This window comes from Pseudorca crassidens, chromosome 1, assembly GCF_039906515.1.
Source record: "Pseudorca crassidens isolate mPseCra1 chromosome 1, mPseCra1.hap1, whole genome shotgun sequence".
NCBI lineage: Eukaryota > Metazoa > Chordata > Mammalia > Artiodactyla > Delphinidae > Pseudorca > Pseudorca crassidens.
In genome coordinates, this window is record NC_090296.1 from 190222259 (window position 1) to 190243655 (window position 21397).

General features: G+C 48.3%; 1 protein-coding gene across 12 annotated transcripts in view; it reads right to left on the minus strand.

The window, feature by feature from the left end:
- The window catches only part of SEPHS1 (selenophosphate synthetase 1), a 29738-nt gene extending 13744 nt beyond the window's left edge, over positions 1-15994 (minus strand). Inside the window, exons 1-7 of one of the 12 annotated variants that reach the window (XM_067703639.1) lie at positions 15554-15994; positions 12469-12738; positions 7866-7969; positions 6650-7342; positions 5740-5847; positions 4720-4874; positions 1695-1785 (exon numbers count right to left, since the gene is read on the minus strand). In XM_067703639.1, coding sequence (XP_067559740.1) covers positions 1695-1785; positions 4720-4874; positions 5740-5847; positions 6650-7342; positions 7866-7969; positions 12469-12661 — 1344 coding nt within the window. In that variant the 5' untranslated portion in view covers positions 12662-12738; positions 15554-15994. Of the gene's footprint in view, positions 1-1694; positions 1786-4719; positions 4875-5739; positions 5848-5929; positions 6287-6649; positions 7343-7665; positions 7712-7865; positions 7970-8072; positions 8125-12468; positions 14437-14719; positions 15100-15553 lie in introns of those variants that run through there. The other 11 variants (XM_067703619.1, XM_067703643.1, XM_067703629.1 and 8 more) reach the window with 11 other exon arrangements.
- Between the last annotated feature and the right edge of the window lie 5403 nt (positions 15995-21397).

Genomic DNA, 21397 nt, shown 5'->3' on the forward strand with positions numbered 1-21397 from the left:
CAGCAAGACAGTTCTGAATGTCCTTGGGTTCTCTTCTCCATCTCCCCTAGTAAGCGGATGGCTTTCATTTTTCATGTAATTTATACTCTTACTGACTTTCCCTGAATTCTGGGATCAAGTCCTCTTGAGGGACAAATGAATGGGAAACAACTTGAACTGTATCAGCTACGAGGACGGCATGGGTGACCACAAAGCATCCTCTGAAAGACTGCCGTCTTCCCCCTTCCTCCTCAGTCTGAGTTTTAAAGGATCTGGCATCGCGATGCTGAGTTCATGACACACAGTCATCACGGTCCATTTTAATAGCCAGCATTCGTGCGTTTGTTCCTTTCTTGGTAATACCCAACATCTACTGCCCAACAAGTAACTTAAGTCTATGTCTGCGTCCCTCCCTTATCCCCCTGCCCCCATCTCTCCCCCAGAGGTAACAATGATTCTGAATTTTACACTTGTCATTTCCCTGCGTTTCAAAAAATAGTATCCTCGTACGTATAGATGCCCAAACAATACTCTTGGGTTGCTTCCGACCTTTATGAAAGGGTATTGTGCTGTTACTTTGCCTTTGAAACTTGCTTTTTTCAATTCTGAGCATCTTTAAGAAACTGGTTAAAAAAAAGCAAAGGCAGTGTCAAGCTGGGGGTGGGACAAACAGAAGGATCCCAGAGCCCCTCCTCCTGGACCCCCTCTGCCTCACCTGGGCAGTCTTATTGGAAAGCACCTCTGGATTACTGGCCTATAAAAGCCCTATGGTCTGACTCACAGGTGATCACACCTGATGGGAAATCTCCCCATCCTCACTGGATGAGAAGGGAAAAATAACTAAAGAATGCGGCCTCCTTAAGAGATTTTCTCTGCTCTGTTTGTCAATCTAAGATATACCTGGTTGACGAATAACATAAAATTGTTCATTTTCAATTGTTTCTCAGGACTGATGGTTTCAGATGACAGTTGTAGAAATTAAAAGCATTGAGATATGTGAGAATATACCACAATCATATTAATTTTTGAGTTGTTATGGCAATGAAAAGTCTTAAATGAAGAACAACTGATCATAGCTCACTTGAAAAGTGACTCAGGATAAATATCTTCATATTCTAGATGCTTTCTCCACGACCTAATTATTTATCAAAATGTTCTGAGTTACTAATTAGCTTAAAAAGACAAAACAAGCAACCAGAAATGACCAAAAAACTCATGACTAAAATAATTTAAACTGTCAATAAGCCTGGCCTTAAAACTCAAATATCAAACCTTGCACATATTCTCCTCCGTATTATTATTATTTTGGCTCCGTTGCGCGGCTCACGGGATCTTAGTTCCCGACCAGGGATTGAACCTGGGCCCTCGGCAGTGAAAGTGCGGAGTCCTAACCACTGGACCGCCAGGGAACTGCCTCCTCTGTATTATTTTTTAGTGATGTTTAAGTATGAAAGACATACCCATCTCAGCACCAAATGAACAGATAAACTGCACTCACTGTCCCCTGAATTCTCATTATGGATTATCTCTGAAGCCCGAGCAGGGGATTACCTACTTCAAGCATTCAATACATGAAAACTGGATCTAATACAAGAATAGGGACAATTCCCAGGATTTCTGAAGGCCTAGATGGACAGCACACTTCCTGGTACTAAAACTAGAAGAGCTTATTTTAGAAACCACACTGCTGACACCGGAAGGTGAAGGTCACTCACAATGTCCAGCCACTGGTGCACGGCCACAGCCACCTGCGTCCCCAAGGGCTTGGTCAACACGAGCACATCGCCTGGCACTGCGTTATCTGGCCTGAAGAAGAGAGCACAGGCAGGTCCTTGTCAAATCAACCGAGGAGATAAGTTCATCATTGTCGGTTAAACAGGAGAAAGAAAAGGCCGGTAAAACCACTTGTGTGTTTGCAAACACTCACTTATATTTAAGCCAACTAATGCCATGTATTAGAGCTCTGCCGTTTACTACTAGGATGACTGACAAACAAAACATTAAATGAAAAGTGAGGAGGCCGTGGACTTTGACAACACTTAGGCCAGTGACTTATCAGTTTCCCAAAAAAGCAAATCGCTTAGTCTTCAAAGGCCTCATCAGGCCCTGATTCAGCCATGCTCTTGTGTACTTTTTTCTTTTTTTTTTTTTGCGGTACGCGGGCCTCTCACTGTTGTGGCCTCTCCCGTTGCGGAGCACAGGCTCTGGACGCGCAGGCTCAGCGGCCATGGCTCACGGGCCCAGCCGTTCTGCATCATGTGGGATCTTCTCGGACCGGGGCACGAACCCGCGTCCCCTGCATCGGCAGGCGGACTCTCAACCACTGCGCCACCAGGGAAGCCCTCTTGTGTACTTTTCAACACAGACCCACCAGGGTTCTGAGGCAACAAGACTTCTGGAACAAAAACGGTTGTTTTTTTTCTTTCTTCTTCCTTCCTCCCTCCCTTTCCTTCCTTCCTTTCTCTCTCTCTCTCTCTCCTCTCTTTCTTTCCCTCTCTCTTTCTTTTTTTTACAGTCACTTATATGATAGAGATGCAGGTGGGATTTCTCAGGATGTGGGATTTGGCTAGAATCTGTGGGTCTAATGTTTTGGTGATTTCAGCATCAATGTTTCAAACTCAGAGTTATGACCAATAAGTTTCCTACTTGGTACACAGGGTCCCTGGTTGGTCCCTGTCTTAAAGACAGAAGGCAAATACTAAAAAAACGCAGCCCTAAAAGCAGAAAGACTGTCCCCCCTCAGACAAAACTCCCATCTCACTTGTATCCTCACGACCAGGACATGGGTCTAGCACTCATGTCTTTCTTGTCCAAGTTCAAGGAGCTGTCCACACAGCCATCCCGTCCCCTGACAGCGAACAACTCAAATACTCACACAAGTCGATTAAAAAGCCAGGGGCACAGACTTAAAAATCAAAAACTAGCTCCTCGACTCATCCTGTAATATCTATATCCATTGTTAGCTTTGAAAAATATTAATTCTGGGAGGATATACCAGAAACTCATTTTCCAAAAACGGGACCTTAAGACATAAATGCCTTTCAATTCTGACTCAACTGCACCTGAGAGCTGATGTGCTCTTGTGCGTCACTGGTTATGTGCAACCTACAAATCTGTATCAGCAAGTGAAGTATGATAAAATTGCTGGGTTATTTTTAAGTTTGTGGGCAGTCTTTTACAAAATATAATCACCTGCATAGGTGCATTCTTATTTTACAAAGTAAGCATACACGTTGTTGACAAAAAATTCATTGAAGCCTGTTTTATTGTTTTTTCCTCTCTCGTTTTTTGGCTACAGCTGGGTTCCTTTTCTATGGGAAAGCTGGAATGGGGGAGACAGGTGCAAGTTCTCTTGTCCCATCTAAGTGGAAAGTTTGAGAACTACCAACATAAAACATAGGAAAATAAAACCTGGATGTAGGTAAAGGGCAAGACCCTTAACACAGACGCACCCATCAGTCAAAAAATGGACCAAAGACGTGAATACATGAAAATTACACTCACCCTTACTCTCAGGAGTAAGGCAAAGACCAAGGAGGCTGTCACCAGGCTGTGCTAGTTAGGATGGGGCAACCCAGCACTCTCACCCATTGCTGGTGGAGCCTCTACGAAGGGCAAACTGAAGACATCGATCAGAATTATGGTGCGCAGGCAACGGACCCAGCAATTCCATTCTGAAAAATTTCTTGCGAAGAGTCACACATGCAAGATGATCTATGCATTGGAGTACTATGTGTAATGTCAACATAACTGAAGATAATCTGAATGTCAAGAGTTACTTGGTTAAAAATACCCGAGACTGGTCAAAGTGTTTGCCACTAATGACTGAGGGCAGGTGAGGGGTTCTGCACTGCAGGGCCTTTCACACCCCTGGAGTCCTGAACACAGTGCCTGCTCACAAAATCAGATAAAACAAACGGAGCTTTTGCTTCCTCTAAGAATAGGACAAGGTGGCTTTTCTGAATAAGACATCAAACACGAAAAGGGCCAACTTCTGTTAAGAAACTTCTCCAAGGATCTAGAAATGGCCAGAGGGCACAAGAAAAGATGCTCACAGAACTGGCCACCGGGGAAATGCCAATCAAAACCCAGTGAGATGTCGCCTCATACCCACTTAGACAGCTATTACCAAAAAGACAGTAAAACAAGTCCTGGTGAGAGGATGTGGAGACAGCAGGGTCCCATCCATGGCTGTGGGCAGGTAAAACGGTGCAGCTGCCTTAGTCTGTTCCTCAAGTTAAATAGTTACCACGTGACTCAGTAATTCTTAGGTATCTACCCCAGGGAATTGGAATGTATATCCACACAAAAAAACTTGCACACGAATGTTTACAGCAGCATCACGCACCACAGGTGGAAATAACTCAAAGGTCCATGATCTATGACTGGATGAATAAACTGTGGTCTGTCCATACAATGGAATGTTATTCACCCATAAAAAGGAATGAAGTAGTGACACACATGCAACATGGATGAACCCTAAAAACGTGCTAAGTGAAAGAAGCCAGACATAAAACATCACATGTTGCATGATTCTATTTATATGAAATGTCTAAGACAGGCAAATCCATGAGACAGAAAGTAGATCTGTGGCTTCCAGGGGATGGGGGAGAAGGGAGTTGGGAGTGGCTGCTGTGGATATCTCAATAAATATATTTTTAAAGGAAAGAGAGAAAGAGAGAGAGAGAGAGAGAGAGAGAGAGAACCTGGCCAGGGGACATGAAACCAAAATCAACTTACATGATAAATTCGTTGGGCTGGCAGACAGTTGTAGCCACACCTCCTAGAACAATCCAGGGATTTAGCACTGTTTGGCCGCCGGTTACAGATGTTCCGGCTTCCTCTGCTGCATCTTTAAAACCCTGTATAATTAGGGGCATCACTTTATCCCTTTCCTACGGTTTAAAAGGACACAAATTAAAAGTCACATCATTCAGTTCAAAACCCAGAGAAGAGCGTCTACCCCTGTAGTTATAAAAAGATCATAAAACCGTTACAGGAAGCCCTGAGAGTTTACAGAAGGGGCAGGGAACCGTTCACATGGTATAGCCCTTTTATCAAAAGTCAGAAGAGGCTCTAGGTCACAAAGCGAATGTAGCCCAGACGACAGAGGAGCAAACACCGGAACAGGCTGGGTGCACAGGGCTGCCCTGTACCTGAGCCAGCTCTCTGGACGGTCCTTAACCATCCCGTGACCAGCTAACGCGTGCCCACGCGCCGGCTCCGGGTGTCTGTGTACAAGCAGTGGCCCGAGAGCACGCTGTGAGGGCAGAGAAGGGCCTGTTGAATGCTCAGTTCTATGCGCAGGGCAAACTTCTGGCGGGGACGAAACCAATTACCTGTCAAAAATAATCTAAACAGGAGTTCACCTCTGGGCCAAGGAGGGGGTCAGGCAGCGAGGCCACAGATGCTAGCGGGTGAGCACAGGGCACCCCAGCTCCACCGCCATCCACGTCACCAGCTAACCGTGACCGAAGAGGCGGGTGCCCGGCCTGGAGGTGCTGTTACTGCGGCCTAAACGTCACCACAACACACGCACGCACGCTGGCTTCAGTTTGCCCAGGAGAGAGAAGCGGAAGCAGCGGGTGGGGATGGAGACACGAAGAGGCCAGCCTATTCTAATTCGCTGCTAACTGCCAAAAAGCAGAGGGCGGGTGGGACATGGACAGCCTGACTTCACGGCGGGGAAGGAGGGCCAACCAGACAAGTGACAGGACCACAACCGGGGCCGAGGATGCAGCCGGACCGGCTCCTGCTTACCCTGTCGGTCATCTTATTGCTGATTCCAAGGAGCATCAGCATGTTGTCGCATTCTGTGACCCCCATGGCGTAGAGGTCGCTGAGGACGTTGGCACAGGCTATCCTGCCCTGGAAGAGAGGGGAGACGTGAGCAGGTGCCACAGTGGGCTTGCCGGGACGTGGTCCCCGGCTCTGTGCTTCACGGACTCACCGCCTTTCCTCCATCACAGAACCACTCTTGGGCATTCCCGTTACCACCTCTCCTTTCTCGTGCAGCACCCATCGTCTCCAGGTTCTTTCCCGTTCTAAACTTTAGGGAGAGGTCTGCAATTTATTTGGGTGCGGAACGGAGCAGGGAGATGTCGGGGAAAAGCTTGCAGTGCTTGGTTTCAGAGGAGCTGGAGTGGAAGTGCTGGGAAACGACGGTGCTAGAGAAGATGTGGAGCCGCCGCTTCTCCCGAGCAGAGCCTTAAAAATGCCCCCTTTGTTGGTCATAGAGAAGACGGGTTCTATACACCCAGACGGAGAAATCTGGGAGCTTCTCGTACGAGATAAACAGGAAAATCGTCTCGGTTGAGAAACAAAAAGACAGAAGAAATAAACGACACCTAGGCCTGAAATCAGATTGTTTTCTAAAGACAAAGGGAAGCATTTCCCAGTGAACTATAAGGTTTTATTGAGGAACTCTGAAACAGTACTCAACAGAAACGTGGTAATAAAGATCTTCTACTGCCAACAGACATTTAAAAAATTTTTTAAAGTTGCCCTTCTCTAGATAGTAAAGGAGAAAACGACCAATTTTTCTTTCTGACGTAAGGGTAATCAAACCACAAGTTACTATCACTTCCAGCAGCCGTTTCATTGCCCGTCTATGCCGTCTCACGACCGCCTGGCAGGTCGGCAGGGAGCCTGATCACCTCCTGTGACTCACTCGAGGTAACGGGCGCGGCGCCGTCAGCAGCTGGGAGGCGCCAACCACAGGCTCGGGCTGCAGCGACCTGCTGCCCCTTCTGCGTGGGCGCTCGGGTCCTTCTACGAGATGCTGGCACAGGATGAACTCCGGTTCTAGCCCCCTGGGCCCCCGGACAGGTGGGTCACCGGGGGAGTGGCGTGCGCGGCTCTCAGGACCGCTGCGCCAGAGGCGAGAAACAGGTTTCTGGGAGCATGCGTGCTTGTCCCCACCTTCAGACCTCCCGGCCTCAGTCCCTACGTGGGGCTCGATCCCAGTGCCCCTGGCACAGGAAGGGCCTCCGGCACTTTCTAATGATAGGATGTTGCCAATCTCTTCATCGGCTCCTCCCAGCTGCCAGGGTGGAGGGTCCAGCTGGGAAAAAGGAGGGGCTGCTGGCAGCAACCCTGCAATGAGCAGGACGGGGTGTCGGGGCAGAGCGTGATCAGCAGGCGGATGCACACGCCACACAGTGGAATAAGACACGGGGAGAGGGGCTTCCCTGGTGGCGCAGTGGTTGGGAGTCCGCCTGCCGATGCAGGGGACGCAGGTTCGTGCCCCGGTTCGGGAAGATCCCACATGCCGCGGAGCGGCCGGGCCCATGAGCCATGGCCGCTGGGCCTGTGCGTCCGGAGCCTTTGCTCCGCAACGGGAGAGGCCACAGCAGTGAGAGGCCTGCGTACCACAAAAAAAAAAAAGACACGGGGAGGGGGAATGACCAGATTCAGGATCAACGGTCAGGTTTAATGGTGATGAGATGCTAAGCTCTTTCTTTCTGGACAGAGACATCTAGGATCAGTCCTATTACAGAGGATGGTGAAACACAGGAGTGTGGCGTTTACAAATGTCCCAGAAAGAAAAGTACAAGGAAATAAAGAAGAAAACTACAAACACATCAGTCAACAGACACGCTTAACAGACCACAGGTGTTCTGGCACAGACACACAGGCAGGTACGAAAGCAGCAGGGGACGCCCCCCATCCACCTTAACTGCCTACCTCGTGCACGGTGCCAAGTGTGAGCAAGGGATCGACCAGATCAGATCTACAACCACGGGAGTCAGGGCAGGGGTAGGATGAGAGCAATTTGTGTAGAACGAAAACAAAAAAACCCACACAAGAATAACAAAACCCCAGCCACCACCCAAAACCAAAAGAGTAAGCAGTTCCAGATGTAAAAACACATCGGTTAAACTTACCATCATGTAAGGGTCATCGACGATGGGATAAATGTAATCTGTGGTTTGAACCAAGGAAAGACCGCCGTGCCTCAAAGGAATGACACAGGTATCCATCCCGATGCCTGCAAAGATGGGGGTCATCATCATCCAAAAGTCAACAGGAAGAGCCATGTCATTTTGTACTGCAGTGTTCTGAATAGGAGGGGTTTTGCATAAGACGCTTACGGAACACTGCTCACCGCCAACAAAGCAATGTGTTTCCTATCAAGAAGCATAACTGCAATAAACATGAAACAAAACCAGCTTAAGATAGAAAATGAGAACACAATTTGTTAGTCATAAGACTCAACTTCAACATGGTACAATTTTTAGACTTTAACGATGCCTTGAACAGAAAGTTTCCTTTGTGTTACTGTATCACGTGACTGGGACCATACAGAATTTCTGTAAAGATGAGAACAGCACAAATGGAACTTGGGTTGTCTTCTCCATAGTTACTTAGGAGTATATCTTTGGGCATGATTCTGTTTTTCCAACAGAAAATCTGTAAAATATTTTACACATATAAAATGCTATTATAGGGCTTCCCTGGTGGTGCAGTGGTTAAGAATCCGCCTACCAATGCAGGGGACACGGGTTCGAGCCCTGGTCCGGGAAGATCCCACATGCCGCAGAACAACTAAGTCTGTGCACAACAACTACTGAGCCTGCGCTCTAAAGCCCGTGAGCCACAACTACCGAGCCCACATGCCACAACTACTGAAGCCTGCGCACCTAGAGCCCGTGCTCCGCAACAAGAGAAGCCACTGCAATGAGAAGCCCACGCACCTCAACGAGTAGCCCCCGCTCGCCGCAACTAGAGAAAGCCTGTGCGCAGCAACAAAGACCCAACGCAGCCAAAAATAAATAAATAAATAAAAATTTTAAAAAATGCTATTATACTACATTTTAGTCAAAAATGACAAAAATAAGAAAGGAAAGAAGGGAGAAAGAAAGAGAAAGAGAGAAACGAAGGAAGGAAGGAAAGAAGAAAGAAAGAAAAGGACAATGCTAGAACAAGTATTCATTGATTCCAATCAAGCATGTACATAAACACTGTGGCTCCCAAGAAACTTTAAAATTCCATGCATTCCACTCATGAGAAACTTATGTCACCTCTACTAACTTAATGAGCAGGGAAAGAAAAATTTGCTTAACAAGCCTATGGGATATATTTCAACTTATTAAAAATTGTTTCTAAACATTTAGAAAGATAACACAGACAACTGATGGGCTAATTAGAAACAGTTCCCTTTTCCTGAAATCAGTTTAGAAACAGTCAAGACTAGCTACTGCAGGCTACATTTTTTTAAAAAAATCACCTGTAATGCAAACCTTTCAAATTCAGACTGGCCTCTCACCAGGTAAGCCTAATGGAGTGCTTTCCTACACTCACCTCTCTCAAGAGGATGCCCTCTGGCCCTCAGGAAGTATTTCAACCTGGCAGCCCAATGGCCAAAAGCAAAGGACAAATCCCATGAAGTACGAAAGGAAGCAGGTAGATGTTTACCGTCTCGATTCAGAATTTCAAACGGAGTAAGTCACACCCGAGTCACTCAGACAGGACCACGTGTGGCTTTCTTTCACAACTACCCCAGCACCATGTCAAGTCCTGATCCATTCTTACTAACACTAAAATAAAATCAAGTTTAGTGAAAGATCACTCTGTGTAGGCAGGCTGATGTTTTATTACTACACTAGATGGCAAAGCAGAAACTCCTGGTGGAAGATCCAGTTAGGGAATGGAGGACTTTGATTCAGAATGGCAAGCCTCACAAATCTGTAACAATGGAACGCTCATTACCAGTGATCAGAAAGCGTGTGATGATTCATCTCAGCGACGCATGTATGCAGAAGCGCCCTCTAGCGGGGCTCTCTAGCACTCAAGAGCCACAATTAAACTCATACCGACTGCTCCCCCAAACTGATCTTTCCAACAACTGGGTGTTCCAAGTCTATTACCATTCACTTTGGAAAAGAGGGAAGAAATACTGTTTTTCTTTTAGATTTTCATATAAACTATAGGACTATTGAAAGAGAGACTAAAAAGAGTTGCTGAAAGTTAGCTTTAAATGTTTTGTAACGTGGGAATCTTAAACTGGAATTCAATCTTTTTGGTTTGTAAAGCAGTTAATTTCTCTTGATACCCAGCATCAGAGCGTGTGAAACATGACTCCCCAGCACGCTCCTGGGGCTGACAAGAAGCTTCCATCACCTACAAGTCCTCTCTCTTCACCAGGACACCACCCGTGTTAGAAGGAGGGTCAAGGGCTGTCCACATGGGAACCACCAGCCACATGCGGTTACCGAGCATGTGAGATGGGGCAATTCCAAAGTGACATGCGCTACAAGTGCACACACTCGATTTTTAAACACTTAGTACCGAGAAAAACCAACGTCTTGTTAGCAATGTTTTATATTAATTATGTATTGAAATTATAGTTTTTATATACTGGATTAAATAAAATATATTAGAATTCAATTCCCCTGATTCTATTTTTTTTTTTTTAATGGAACTATCTGTACTAGAAAATTTTAAATGACACAGGTGGCTCACCTCATCTTTCTTTGGGACAGCACTGGTCTGTAGTGACTGGTCTACAAATCACCTACCAAATTTCAAGAAAGGAAGAGAGAGAGGGTGAGAATGGGACAGGCCATGGGCCTTGCAAACGAGGGTATCAAGTTGAGAGAGAGAGGGACAGTACAGGCAGAGGGCAGGTAAATGCCAGAGTAGAGGGAGCCTCAAATACCAGACCGAGCAGGGTGTATGTAACCATCAGTGGGTGGTGACGGGGAATTCTAGGTTTCAGCAAGACTGAAACTATCCATCAAAAAAAAAAAACAACCCAAATCATCACTCTACCCCCACGGCCAGCAGCCATCAACACACGGCAGCTTAGGCATCAGGCAACAGAGGTACCAAGTACTAAGACACACTTATCTTAACATTTCTTTAGTTAGAATACATTTAATAAAAGTGTATATTTAACAATTGTTACGGTTCATCCTTAGAATCCAGGAAATACGACATTCTTTTAGAAAAAACATTTTAAATACAGGTCAACAGACTTGTGTGTATACGTTATATAAACATTATACATACACACACAAGTATTATGTACACGGGTACAGGTGCACAGGGTGCATATACATACACACACGGATAATTTCTTCTACTCACAACAGTTGCAAACAGTATTATTACCCCATTTTACAGATGGGAAAACTGAGGTTCAGGAGGGTTACGAACTTGCACAGAGTAACATTTATTTCTCTTTCTCCTGCCTGGACCCTTGCTGTCGACATCTGTCCCCTTTTGCCACTGCTGAGTTACAGCTGACGCGGCTCCTCTCCCCATGAACACGTATGGACTTAAAAACCAGACGATAAGCAGTATGGTGGGCGGAGGAATTGGAAGATGTGGATGCCAGTTCCTGACCCCCACCAAGTGACAGGGAACAGGTTACCCGGCCTTCCTGAGCTCCATGGAGTGCTCAAGAAGTCAACGGGGGCAGTTACAGAGGGGAATGATGCCTTTATCCATGAGGTTTTGACTGCATTTGTCTCTGCCCATTCGGCCCCGACAAAGTCATCTAAGGGCTTTCTCAGTATATTCTCATTTCTTGACAAGCAAGCTGACATCCACTCCACCTCATTCCTGTGGTAGTTCTCCACGCTGAGACATCAGCTAGATGAGGATGATCTTCTAACTGAGCTCCTGCAAGCCCTACAGGCCCCAAGAGTGCAGGGTGTGAATTCTCCTCTCCCACCCAAAGCAACTCTGCGTTTCTCTGCTTTATACATCAGGAAAGAAAGGAGTACCCTAGGTTCAAAACCAATGTTGTAAGACAGAACATGACCATAAAAGAAATGCAGTTAAAACCTTATGTAAGAAAGCTGATCAACTCATACACCGTAACTACAAAACACCCACAAACTCCTAGAATACATGTCAAACACCCAAAAGGCAAAGTGATCACAGTCTTGCATCATGTACTTAACAAAGCACACAAGAGAAGCTAACAAACAGCATCCCAGTAGCCTAGAATTTCTGAGCTCTGTGTTTGAGAAAAGGCAAACCACTAATGGCAGCAGGAACTGGGTCAAGGAAACACGGCTGTCAAGTCCAGATGCCGTCCTGGGGTCCAGACCCCGTCCAGTGTTCTCACCTGCTGTGTCTCCCTCCTCCCCATGGGAGCTTTTCAAGCAATGCCTGCTGCACAGGAACCCCGAGTTCCCCCCAACCCAGGCACTGCTCTCTAAAGGTGTCCTGCACGACACCTTTCCTACTCTGATTTAATAAAAAATGCTCTTACTGTAATACAAGTGTCTCAATCGCATAGTAACAGTTTCAAAATGGTTAGAGCATATTTCTTCATGTTTTTCAAGTCGTTCCTCCAAATAAGTTACAATGAGGTAACAGTTACCATTGCTTTGCTCTTTGAATCCTTCTTGCAGAAACTTTAAAAAAAAAAAAAAGGCAACATGGGAGGAGAAATCTAGTTTTTTGACTCACTGACTACATTGCAGCCAAGATGCTCTACTCAGGGAAATATGAAAGAAACAGCAGTTCACATACCAAGCCTTGGCATAACTGCTCCAAGAAACTGCTCATCTTCTTGGAAGTGGTTCTCCTGTAAGGATTCCAGCAATTTCTGCAGGACATCTTGGGGCACTTTGCAGCCGGTGCCCTTCAGTTCAGTGAATCTGGTTAACCGGAAGCTCTTGTCCAATTCATAACTTTCCGGGTTAAAGGACTCCCGCGCAGACATGGTTCTCGGGCGCACACACCTCACCGCTGGGTTCCTCCCCTCCCTCTCCTACACGGCTGGTTTCTTTACAGATCCACCTGGGTAGCACCGAAACACAAAGACACCATTAAAGAGTTCTTACCAGTACCCGCCAAGAATCTAGTGAGTGAATACATGACAGTGAAAAGTAAACATGAAAAGGGCTGCAATCACCAAGACCACAGGGAAACAGCCATCTGGGACCACAATAGTTTGTCACAGTGATGCATAAGCTAGAAGTCGTCATTTTAAAAGGTGACTGTACCATTAGAGACATATTCTATGGAAGGAGATCTGATGTCTGTGTTGTTATAATGGTGGCTCTGAGGGGCTGCAAGGAAGACGGAACTATGGGCCAGCTGACTTACAGGACACAGTGCCATCTTGAGTAAAAAGTTCCAAACGTTCTTCTAGCCGGCAGCATTACAGGAAAACTAGTCACTTCACCTATCAACCAGGAAGTACTATGGTTTAGATATTAAATGCCCTGGCTAAAGTGACTTTTCAGGAAGACCTTTTACCATCTTTTGCTATCTCACAAAGAAAGATAATATGCTTAACAGATACTTTTGGTGAAAAGGACATCGGTGGATATGCATTTGATGAAATTCTTTACGACGCTAAGTTCAGTTTTAGAAAAACAGGTTTTCACTCTGAGCCAGAAGTACACGACATGATCCAAAACTAACAGGAAGCCTCTCTAAAGAACACAACTTGAGAACTGGAATGGCTGTTTAACACAGCAAAGCTCATTTTCTACAAGAGAGCAGTGGAAAGTTTTCTGATGTTTTAATTCAGTGCTATTTCCTAGAAAGCAAACACCCCGCCCAACAAACTAGTACACACACACATCATTGATAAAATATGCTACTGCTCGTTACTGTTTCACTGCAGACCTAAAGTGATAAACTGTACTAAATCACAAGCATTTATGGTACTTGGTATCGCTGGAAGTTTCTGGAACAAACTTTTCTAAGCTTGAAGCCTTTGCGGCTAAACGGAAACCTTCCACGTGCTCCCGGGGTTTACAAAACTTCCAGACTGATACTTTACTGGGCATAGAATTAGACACCCCAAGTTTTAGGGTCAGTTTCCCCTATAAAATTTATCATTAAGAACATAATTCCCATTTATAGAGTTTTCGATCCCCTGCGAAGCCCATCACTCATTTAAAATAAATCTCCTAGAGCCTGAGTTTGGGCAGTAATCCAAACTGTCTTTACAAAGCCATGTTTGGGGTGAGCAATGATTTCCGTTTGAAATCTACAACCGTAAAGGAGTAAACCTTCCAACATTCCAAGAAAACCACCTGTCCGAAAGGAGGGCGCCAGGAGAGCTAAGTTATGGAGCTGGGAATTTTGAAGCCATTTTAGAGTTAGGAAAAGTCCAATAGCAGTTTGACTTGGGTTTGGAACAAAAACAACAGTCCTTTCCTCACCAAATGCCTCGCACTTAACACCGCCTCACTCCTACCAGGGGTAAAAAAAAAAATCCAACTCACGAGGCATCCAGTTATTTTCCTACCTCCAATCCCTAACCAAAAAAAAAAAAAAAAAAGAAAGAAAGAAAAAAAAAAAAGGCGGGGAGGGGCCCTTGGAATTCAGGGGTCTAACTTCCTTTTAAATCTTCCTAGGTTTTTAAGGGCAAAAAGTTTAAAACACCTTAAGCCCAAAAGGCACTCAGGAGTTTTAAAATTCCAAATGGAACGAGGGACATAAATCACACACATCGCATCCGAATCCTAAAAAAACATAAATTCTTACATTTTTTGGACGGGATGAGAAAATGGGGGGGTGGAGGGGGACGTGAGGAAAGGCGTAATTAATGGTGGGGGGCTGGCATAACGCGCAGACGACTTCAACCCCGAAGCCGCCTGTTTACACCTTTAAACAATGACATGAATATTTAAAAACAACGGTTAACCCTTTCCTTCTCGGCCACGTTTTAATTTTTTCAAACGAGGGCGCCAAGCTGGCCGCAGAGCCGAGGGAGCACGGTAAGTGGGGGTGGGAGAGAGGGCAGCCCCGGCCCGGTACCTACCTCCCCCCAGGTTCCCAAGCCTAGGAAATAAAAAACAGAGGGGACGCGGCGACGTGGGCGCAGGGGCGGCGCACCCCTCGGGAAGCACACGTCGGGGCGGCAGACGGTGCGTGCAGGGCAGCGCTCGGGGACACCTTAAATCCCCGGCTGCCGCCTTTAAAGGCCACCCGGGCCCAGGCTCTTTGTGCGGCGCGGCCCGGTGGAGGCGGAGCGGGGCGGCCAGCGGGGCCATGCCGGCCCGCCCGCTCTCTGTCCCGGCGGCAGCGGCGGGAACCGCGCGGCCCAGGCCGCGGGGCGGGAGTGAGGCGCGCACGGCCCACCGGCCGCGGCGGGTCCCCCGGCTCGCGGGCCGGCCAGGCCGGGACGCCCGGGGTCAGGCTGCGCCCGCGGGGCCGGAGGGAGGGCGCGCGCGGACGGGGGGGCGGGGAGGGCCCGGAGGCGCCGCGCGCCGCGCCCCGGGCACCAGGCTAGGCTCTCCCGCCGCGCGCGCGGGCCGCCGCCGCCGCCGCACAAAAATGTCGGCGGGCGAAAAAATTAACCCCTGCGTCGCCGCCCTCCCCCTCCACTCCTCCCCCGCCCTCTTCTCCCTCCCTCCTTCCTCGGCCCCGCGCGGCGGCGGCGGCGGCGGCGCGGGCGGTGCTTCTTTTTTAAAGCGGCCCCACCAAGCCCTGGCTCGGCCCCTCTCCAGGCTGCGCTGCAGAGCGCCGACCGTGCACGGCTCCCGGCGCGCCCAGGCGGCCCGCGAGGGGATCCGCACGGCCGCCCTGGGCCTGCGGACGAATATTCCCCTTTAAGCCTGGTGTCTCGCCCCCCCTCCCCGAGCCAGGCGCTTACCGGTTCGCTTTGCGCCCTCCGCCTCCTCCCGCGAACGGGACTCCGCCGCTCCCACAATGCACCGGGCGCTGCCGGGCTCCCTTAAGCGTCGCCTGAATAAAAAGGCCGCTCCCGGCGGCGGCGCGGAGGGCGGGAGGGCCCCGGGCCGCGCCTGGGCGCCGCGGGGGCTCGGCCTGGCTCGGCGGGCCCCTGCCGGGAACGGGGCCGCCGTGTGCCGCGCGCGAGGGTCCTTTAAGGGCCGGCTCCCTCCCTTTAAGAGGCGGCGGGCCGCGGCCAGAGCGGCTCGGTAGCTGCGTGCGGCCCGGCAAGGGGGCGGAGGCGATGTGCAGGCCCGAGCGCGGCAATGATTGGTCTCGGGGGAGGGGTGGGGGGTTGCAAGCCAGAGGAGAGGTGGCATCCGTTGCATGATGCAAAAAGGATTGATTTCAAAAGTTGCGAGTTGCATTGGCAGCAGCCTTTGGCGCCCGGGCCACCTCCTTTTCCTTGATCCGCTGGAAGAGCCGGGAATGTCCCAAAACCTGGCCGGGCTCAACCGCGCTGCACTCTGCGGGACGCTGTACCTGCTCCCCCAAGCGCCCCAAGCGCTGCCGTTGTTCCTACTGGCAGACAATGAGCGTGGAAACAATTTGAAAATCGAATCGGAGCAGAGGAAAGGCCCCCTCTGCTGCGATGAAGGACTTCGAAACACAGACGGCGCGTTTCGTTAATAACGAGTCTCCCTCTATTGTTCAGCCTGGCTCGGGAGTTAATATGAGCCTTAGTGCACGTGCACACGTCCTGCAAAGTTTCTTGAACGTTTCATGTGCTTGGTAGGAAGTCAAAGCTTAAGGTTCCTCAGTTACATTGTTTTCTCTCCACGGGTTCAAGTAAACATGGCAGTCTAATACTGTTTGTGTTTGAATGGACACCCATAGGAGCGATTCAGCTTCTGAGATTACTTTTTTCAGGTTTTCAACTTTCTAAGGCACTGCTGAATAAAATAAAGCAAAATGCTTTCCTATGGCGTCTTTTAGGGCTCCCCTTAAAACCGAGAAGTGAGGGAGGGGATGCCGATCAAAGTTTTCTAGAGTGGTTCGACGTTTTCCAAATGTATTTTGGGGCAGGAGCGTTTTTTAACCGAAAGGTGCTGTAGGTTCTGTTGTCAGGTTTGTAGGCTACGCAGATGCCCTTTTCATTCTTAAAATTTCTGCTTGGCAGTTCCCCAGGGTTTTGATCTAGGTGAGGATGCAATCGTGATGCAGTCTAGAATGCAGTCCAGGCTGATGCAGGCTCCTCTCTGTCTTTTCTCTGCAGCCCTACAGGAAGTTAGGAAAGAGCATAGTAGCCTAGATTCTTTGATGTGTTGGACTTTTGTCAGAGTGGCATAACCCACTGGTTGACAAACCTAGATTTGCCTCCGAATCGCCTGGGGAAACGCAGGTACAGGCAATCCCCAGGCAACACTCCAGACCTTCGGGATCAGGGAAGGAGGATACAGATATCTTAACTCCCCTCATCTCCTCCCTTTTAAAATCGATTTTGTGAGTTGTTTGGGGCATTTTGGTATGTTGTGTGTATTTTTTAGCAAACAAATGTCACAACTAGAAAAAAAGATTTTGGGGATTGGGGGAAGGTGACAACAGAGGTGAGTAGGGCCCTCTGTGAGGATGCATGTTTCATGCCGAGGAGTTTGCTGTTTATGCCGTAGTCAGCAGAGTTTGTCAGATTTGGGTTTTACAAGTTTAGCTTGTAAAAGAAGGCTGTACCGCATTTGGGAGGATGCCCTCTCCCAGAAGGGAGAGTGGGGCCACATCTCTAATGAGGAGGGAATTGTACTAGTCAAGCATGGGGTCGAGGGTATCCGAACTGAAGTTGCAGGAATACAGACAAAGGAAGGAATTTCAGGTGATTTCGCGTATGGTTGGCGGAAGAGGCGGAAGATGGCACCCAGATTTCTAGTTTGGGGGGAACCGGGTGAGTAGTGAGGCTACTAGTTGAAACAGGAACTTACTAGCAAGCAAACAGGTTTGGGGGTTAGTTCAGCTTTGGAAATGTTAAATTTCAGGCACCCGCCAGATGCTCTAGGCAGAAGGCAATTGGTAAAACTAGGTCTGGCCCTTGGAGTAGGGGTGGACTCTGAGTCTGAGATGCAAATGTGGGCACCATCAGCATATAAATGGAGTTTGAAGCCCCGGAAAGGGGTGAAATTAACCAGGAGTGAGAGCAGAGGAAGAAAAAGAAAGAGACCTTGGACAGAGCCCTGCGGAGTTTCAAAACTGAATGTCTGGGCCAGCAAGAGGCTGATCCCTGCTTTGTGTGGGAGGCGAGCGTCCTCAGAACCCACTCCTTCCTCCCCCAGGCCCTGGGGTTGAAGCTCTCCGGCAGCTTCAGGACAGCTTGAGTCAGATTCTCCCGAGCGGAGTTTGTAGACTCTGGTCTAAGCCACGATGCCTTGAGTAGCCTGGAGCCAGGCTACAGTGTTGGGGACAGATACTCCACCAGCGCTCTCATCCTTCCCTTCCTTTGCCCTAAACACAAGCCTCTCTCTCTGTGCTTCCCCCCATAAGCTTTTTTTCTTTCTGTGAGTCTTCCCCAGGCGGCTCATCAGAGCCCCATCCTGTTGTGAACCATCTCCCCTGAGTTCTCAGGTGCTACTGGCTCCAACTGAAAGACGGTTCTCCTGGGTTGCATTACCTGGTGGAAGCTTGTTGAAAATACGCATTTGCCAGCCCCACTCCAAAGATTATATTGATCAGATGTCATGGGTGGGATTGTGACAAAGATGATGTGCTTGGCCAAACTTCAGTCTGGCTCCTGAATCTTCTCCTAGACCCATCTGTGCCCTTCCTTGTAAAATCCAGTTTTAGCAAATCTGATCACCCTCAGTATCTGATCAGGGTCCTCAGCCTCCACCATCCCCCAGGTAAACATCTGATCACCCTGGCCTGCCTGCAGCAAGTGCTTCTAGAGCCGTGCTGTCCAATAAATACGGTAACACTCCGTGGTGCGTTTCGAGTGCCTGGAATGTCCCAGCTGAGATGTGCTCTCTGTAAAAAATGCACTGGATTTTGAATACTTAAAATGAAAAAAGAATGTAAAATATCTTTGTGATTTTTCTATTGATTCATCTTGCAATAGAATATTTTGGATATGTTGCGTTACATAAAATATATCATTTAATCTCTTTACTTTTTTTTTTAATATGGCCACCTGACCATTTAAAATGACATAGGTTGCTCACAGCCTATTTCTACTGGACAGCTCGGCTCTCTATGATGCCCCAGTCCCCAGAGCCACAGACACAGGCATTCAAGTACTTACATGAGTGTTCCACAGACGCTTCAAATCGAGCATGTTCCAGACCAAAGCAATTCTTTTCCTTCCAACCCTGTCCCCCCTCGCCCGCCCATCAGCTCCCCCTCTATTTGCCATCTTGGTGGATGGACCGGTATCTGCTGCACTGCACATGCTAGAACCCTGGTAGTCATCCCCAGCTCCTCCCTTTCCATTTCCAGTCTTCACTGTTACCTGTCAGTTCTACCGCCTTGATATTGTTCACATCCAAACCCTCCACTCCCCTCCCACAGTCCCTGTCTCTGTTCATGTCTCATCTCTCCCCTCAACTATTGTGGAAGTCTCCTAATTTACGGGCTTTCTGCTGTGATTTTCACCGGTCTCTGTTCAGTCCAAAGTGATTAATGCTACGGGAATGATATTGATCCAAGGCAACCCTGATCATGTTCTTTCTTTCCCTGCTCAAAACCTTTAGGCGGTTTCAATGCCTCTGGCTCCATTTCTCAAAGTATGGTACTCACTCATGGGTGTACGTGATTTTAGGGTGTACAGGGAAGAACATTTTATAGTTACATACACATCTTAACACACACTGGAAAGATATAACTAACATATAAAACCTGTGATTCTGTGGGCATTATTATTTAGGACAAAAAGTGAGTCAACTTAAAGTTGTTTTTTTTTTAGAATATTTGCTTTATTTAATTAATTAATTTATTTTTAAGGATAATTCCCAAGGTTTATTTATTTATTTGGGCTGCACCCGGTCTTAGTTGCGGCACGCAGGATCTTTTTTAAGTTGAGGCATGCGGACTCTTATTACTTGCGGCATGCATGCGGGATCTAGTTCCCCAAGCAGGGATCCAACTGGGCCCCCTGCATTGGGAGCATGGAGTCTTTCCCACTGGACCACCAGGGAAGTCCCTAAAGAACGTTTTAAAGAAAAAATAGCACAGTCTAAAGTAATGGCATTGGCCAAGTAAATGCATTTCAGATACATTTCAGACTCAATTTGGTTTAAAAACAAAAAACTTCACGATCCAGCTTCTACTTTTCCTCTCTCATATGATCTCTAGAAGGTACCCTCTTCCTGTACTTCAGCCATGCAACCATGCTGGATGCTTACAGATCTCCAGGCTCACCTTCTCTTTCTACATTTAGCCTCTCGGCAGGCACTAGTCCTTTGCTTATACCACCTTTTCTCCCCTTCTGGCAAATAAGAACTAACCCTATAAAATTCCCCTCCAAGAGTCTTCTCTCTGAAGAGTTGTCTGGCTGCTCCAGGGAGAACTCCATCTCTGGTAGACAGCAGAGTGGTCCCCAGAGATACTCACATCCTAATCACCTGTGACTGTGTTACCTTACCTGGCAAAACGGACTTTGCAGATGTGGTTAAGGATTTTTTTTTTTTTTTTTTGCCGTGCCACACAGCATGCGGGACCTTACTTCCCTGACCAGGGATCGAACACATGACCCCTGCAGTGGAAGCGCAGAGTCTTAACCACTGGACCACCAGGCAAGTCCCATTAAGGATTTGATTTGTTTTGTTTTGTTTTTTACAGTATGCGGGCCTCTCACTGTTGCGGCCTCTCCCGTTGCGGAGCGTAGGCTCAGCGGCCATGGCTCACGGGCCCAGCCGCCCTGCGGCATGTGGGATCTTCCCGGACCGGGGCACGAACCCGCGTCCCCTGCATCGGCAGGCGGACTCTCAACCACCGCGCCACCAGGGAAGCCCAAGGATTTGATTTTTTTTTTTTTTTTTTTTTTTTTTTTTTGCGGTACGCGGGCCTCTAACCGCCACGGCCTCTCCCGCCGAGGAGCACAGGCTCCGGACGCGCAGGCTCAGCGGCCATGGCTCACGGGACCAGCCGCTCCGCGGCATGTGGGATCTTCCCGGACCGGGGCATGAACCCGCGTCCCCCGCATCGGCAGGGGGACTCTCAACCACTGCGCCACCAGGGAAGCCCCCAAGGATTTTTTTTTTGATGAGATTTTCCTGGGTTATCTGGATGGACCAATGTAACACCAGGATCCTTATACAGGAAAAAAGGGAGGCAAGAGAGCCTGAAGAGTTGTGACAAAGGAAGCAGAGGTCGCAGTGATATGGGGCCACAAACCAAGCAACGTGAGCAGCTTCCAGAAGCTGGAAAAGGCGAGGAAATGGATTCTCCCCTGAGTGCCCTGAGGGAACCAGCTGCGCCTTCCTACTTTGGTCCTTATCGTAGAACTCATCCCCCTGATTTGCAATGATTCCATGTACCTAATCTCTCCTCCACACCTCCCCAGCCCCCGCTCCCCCCTCCCACTAAAAGCCACGAGCTCCTGGGGAGACTGAATACCTTTGCCTCCCAGTGCCTCGGGCATTCTCTGGCCTGTGGTAGGAGTGACAGGAGAGAGTTACTCTGGAATTGGGGGAGGAAAATTCTAAGAAGGTAGGAGGAGTCAACATTGTCACGTGCTACAGAAAATCGACATAAGGGCCAAAAATAAATCATTGGATTTAGTGGCCTTGGGGTACTTGAGTGCAGGTGGAAGACGGGGTGTAGGGGGCCGAGGAGTGCGTGTGGGTCG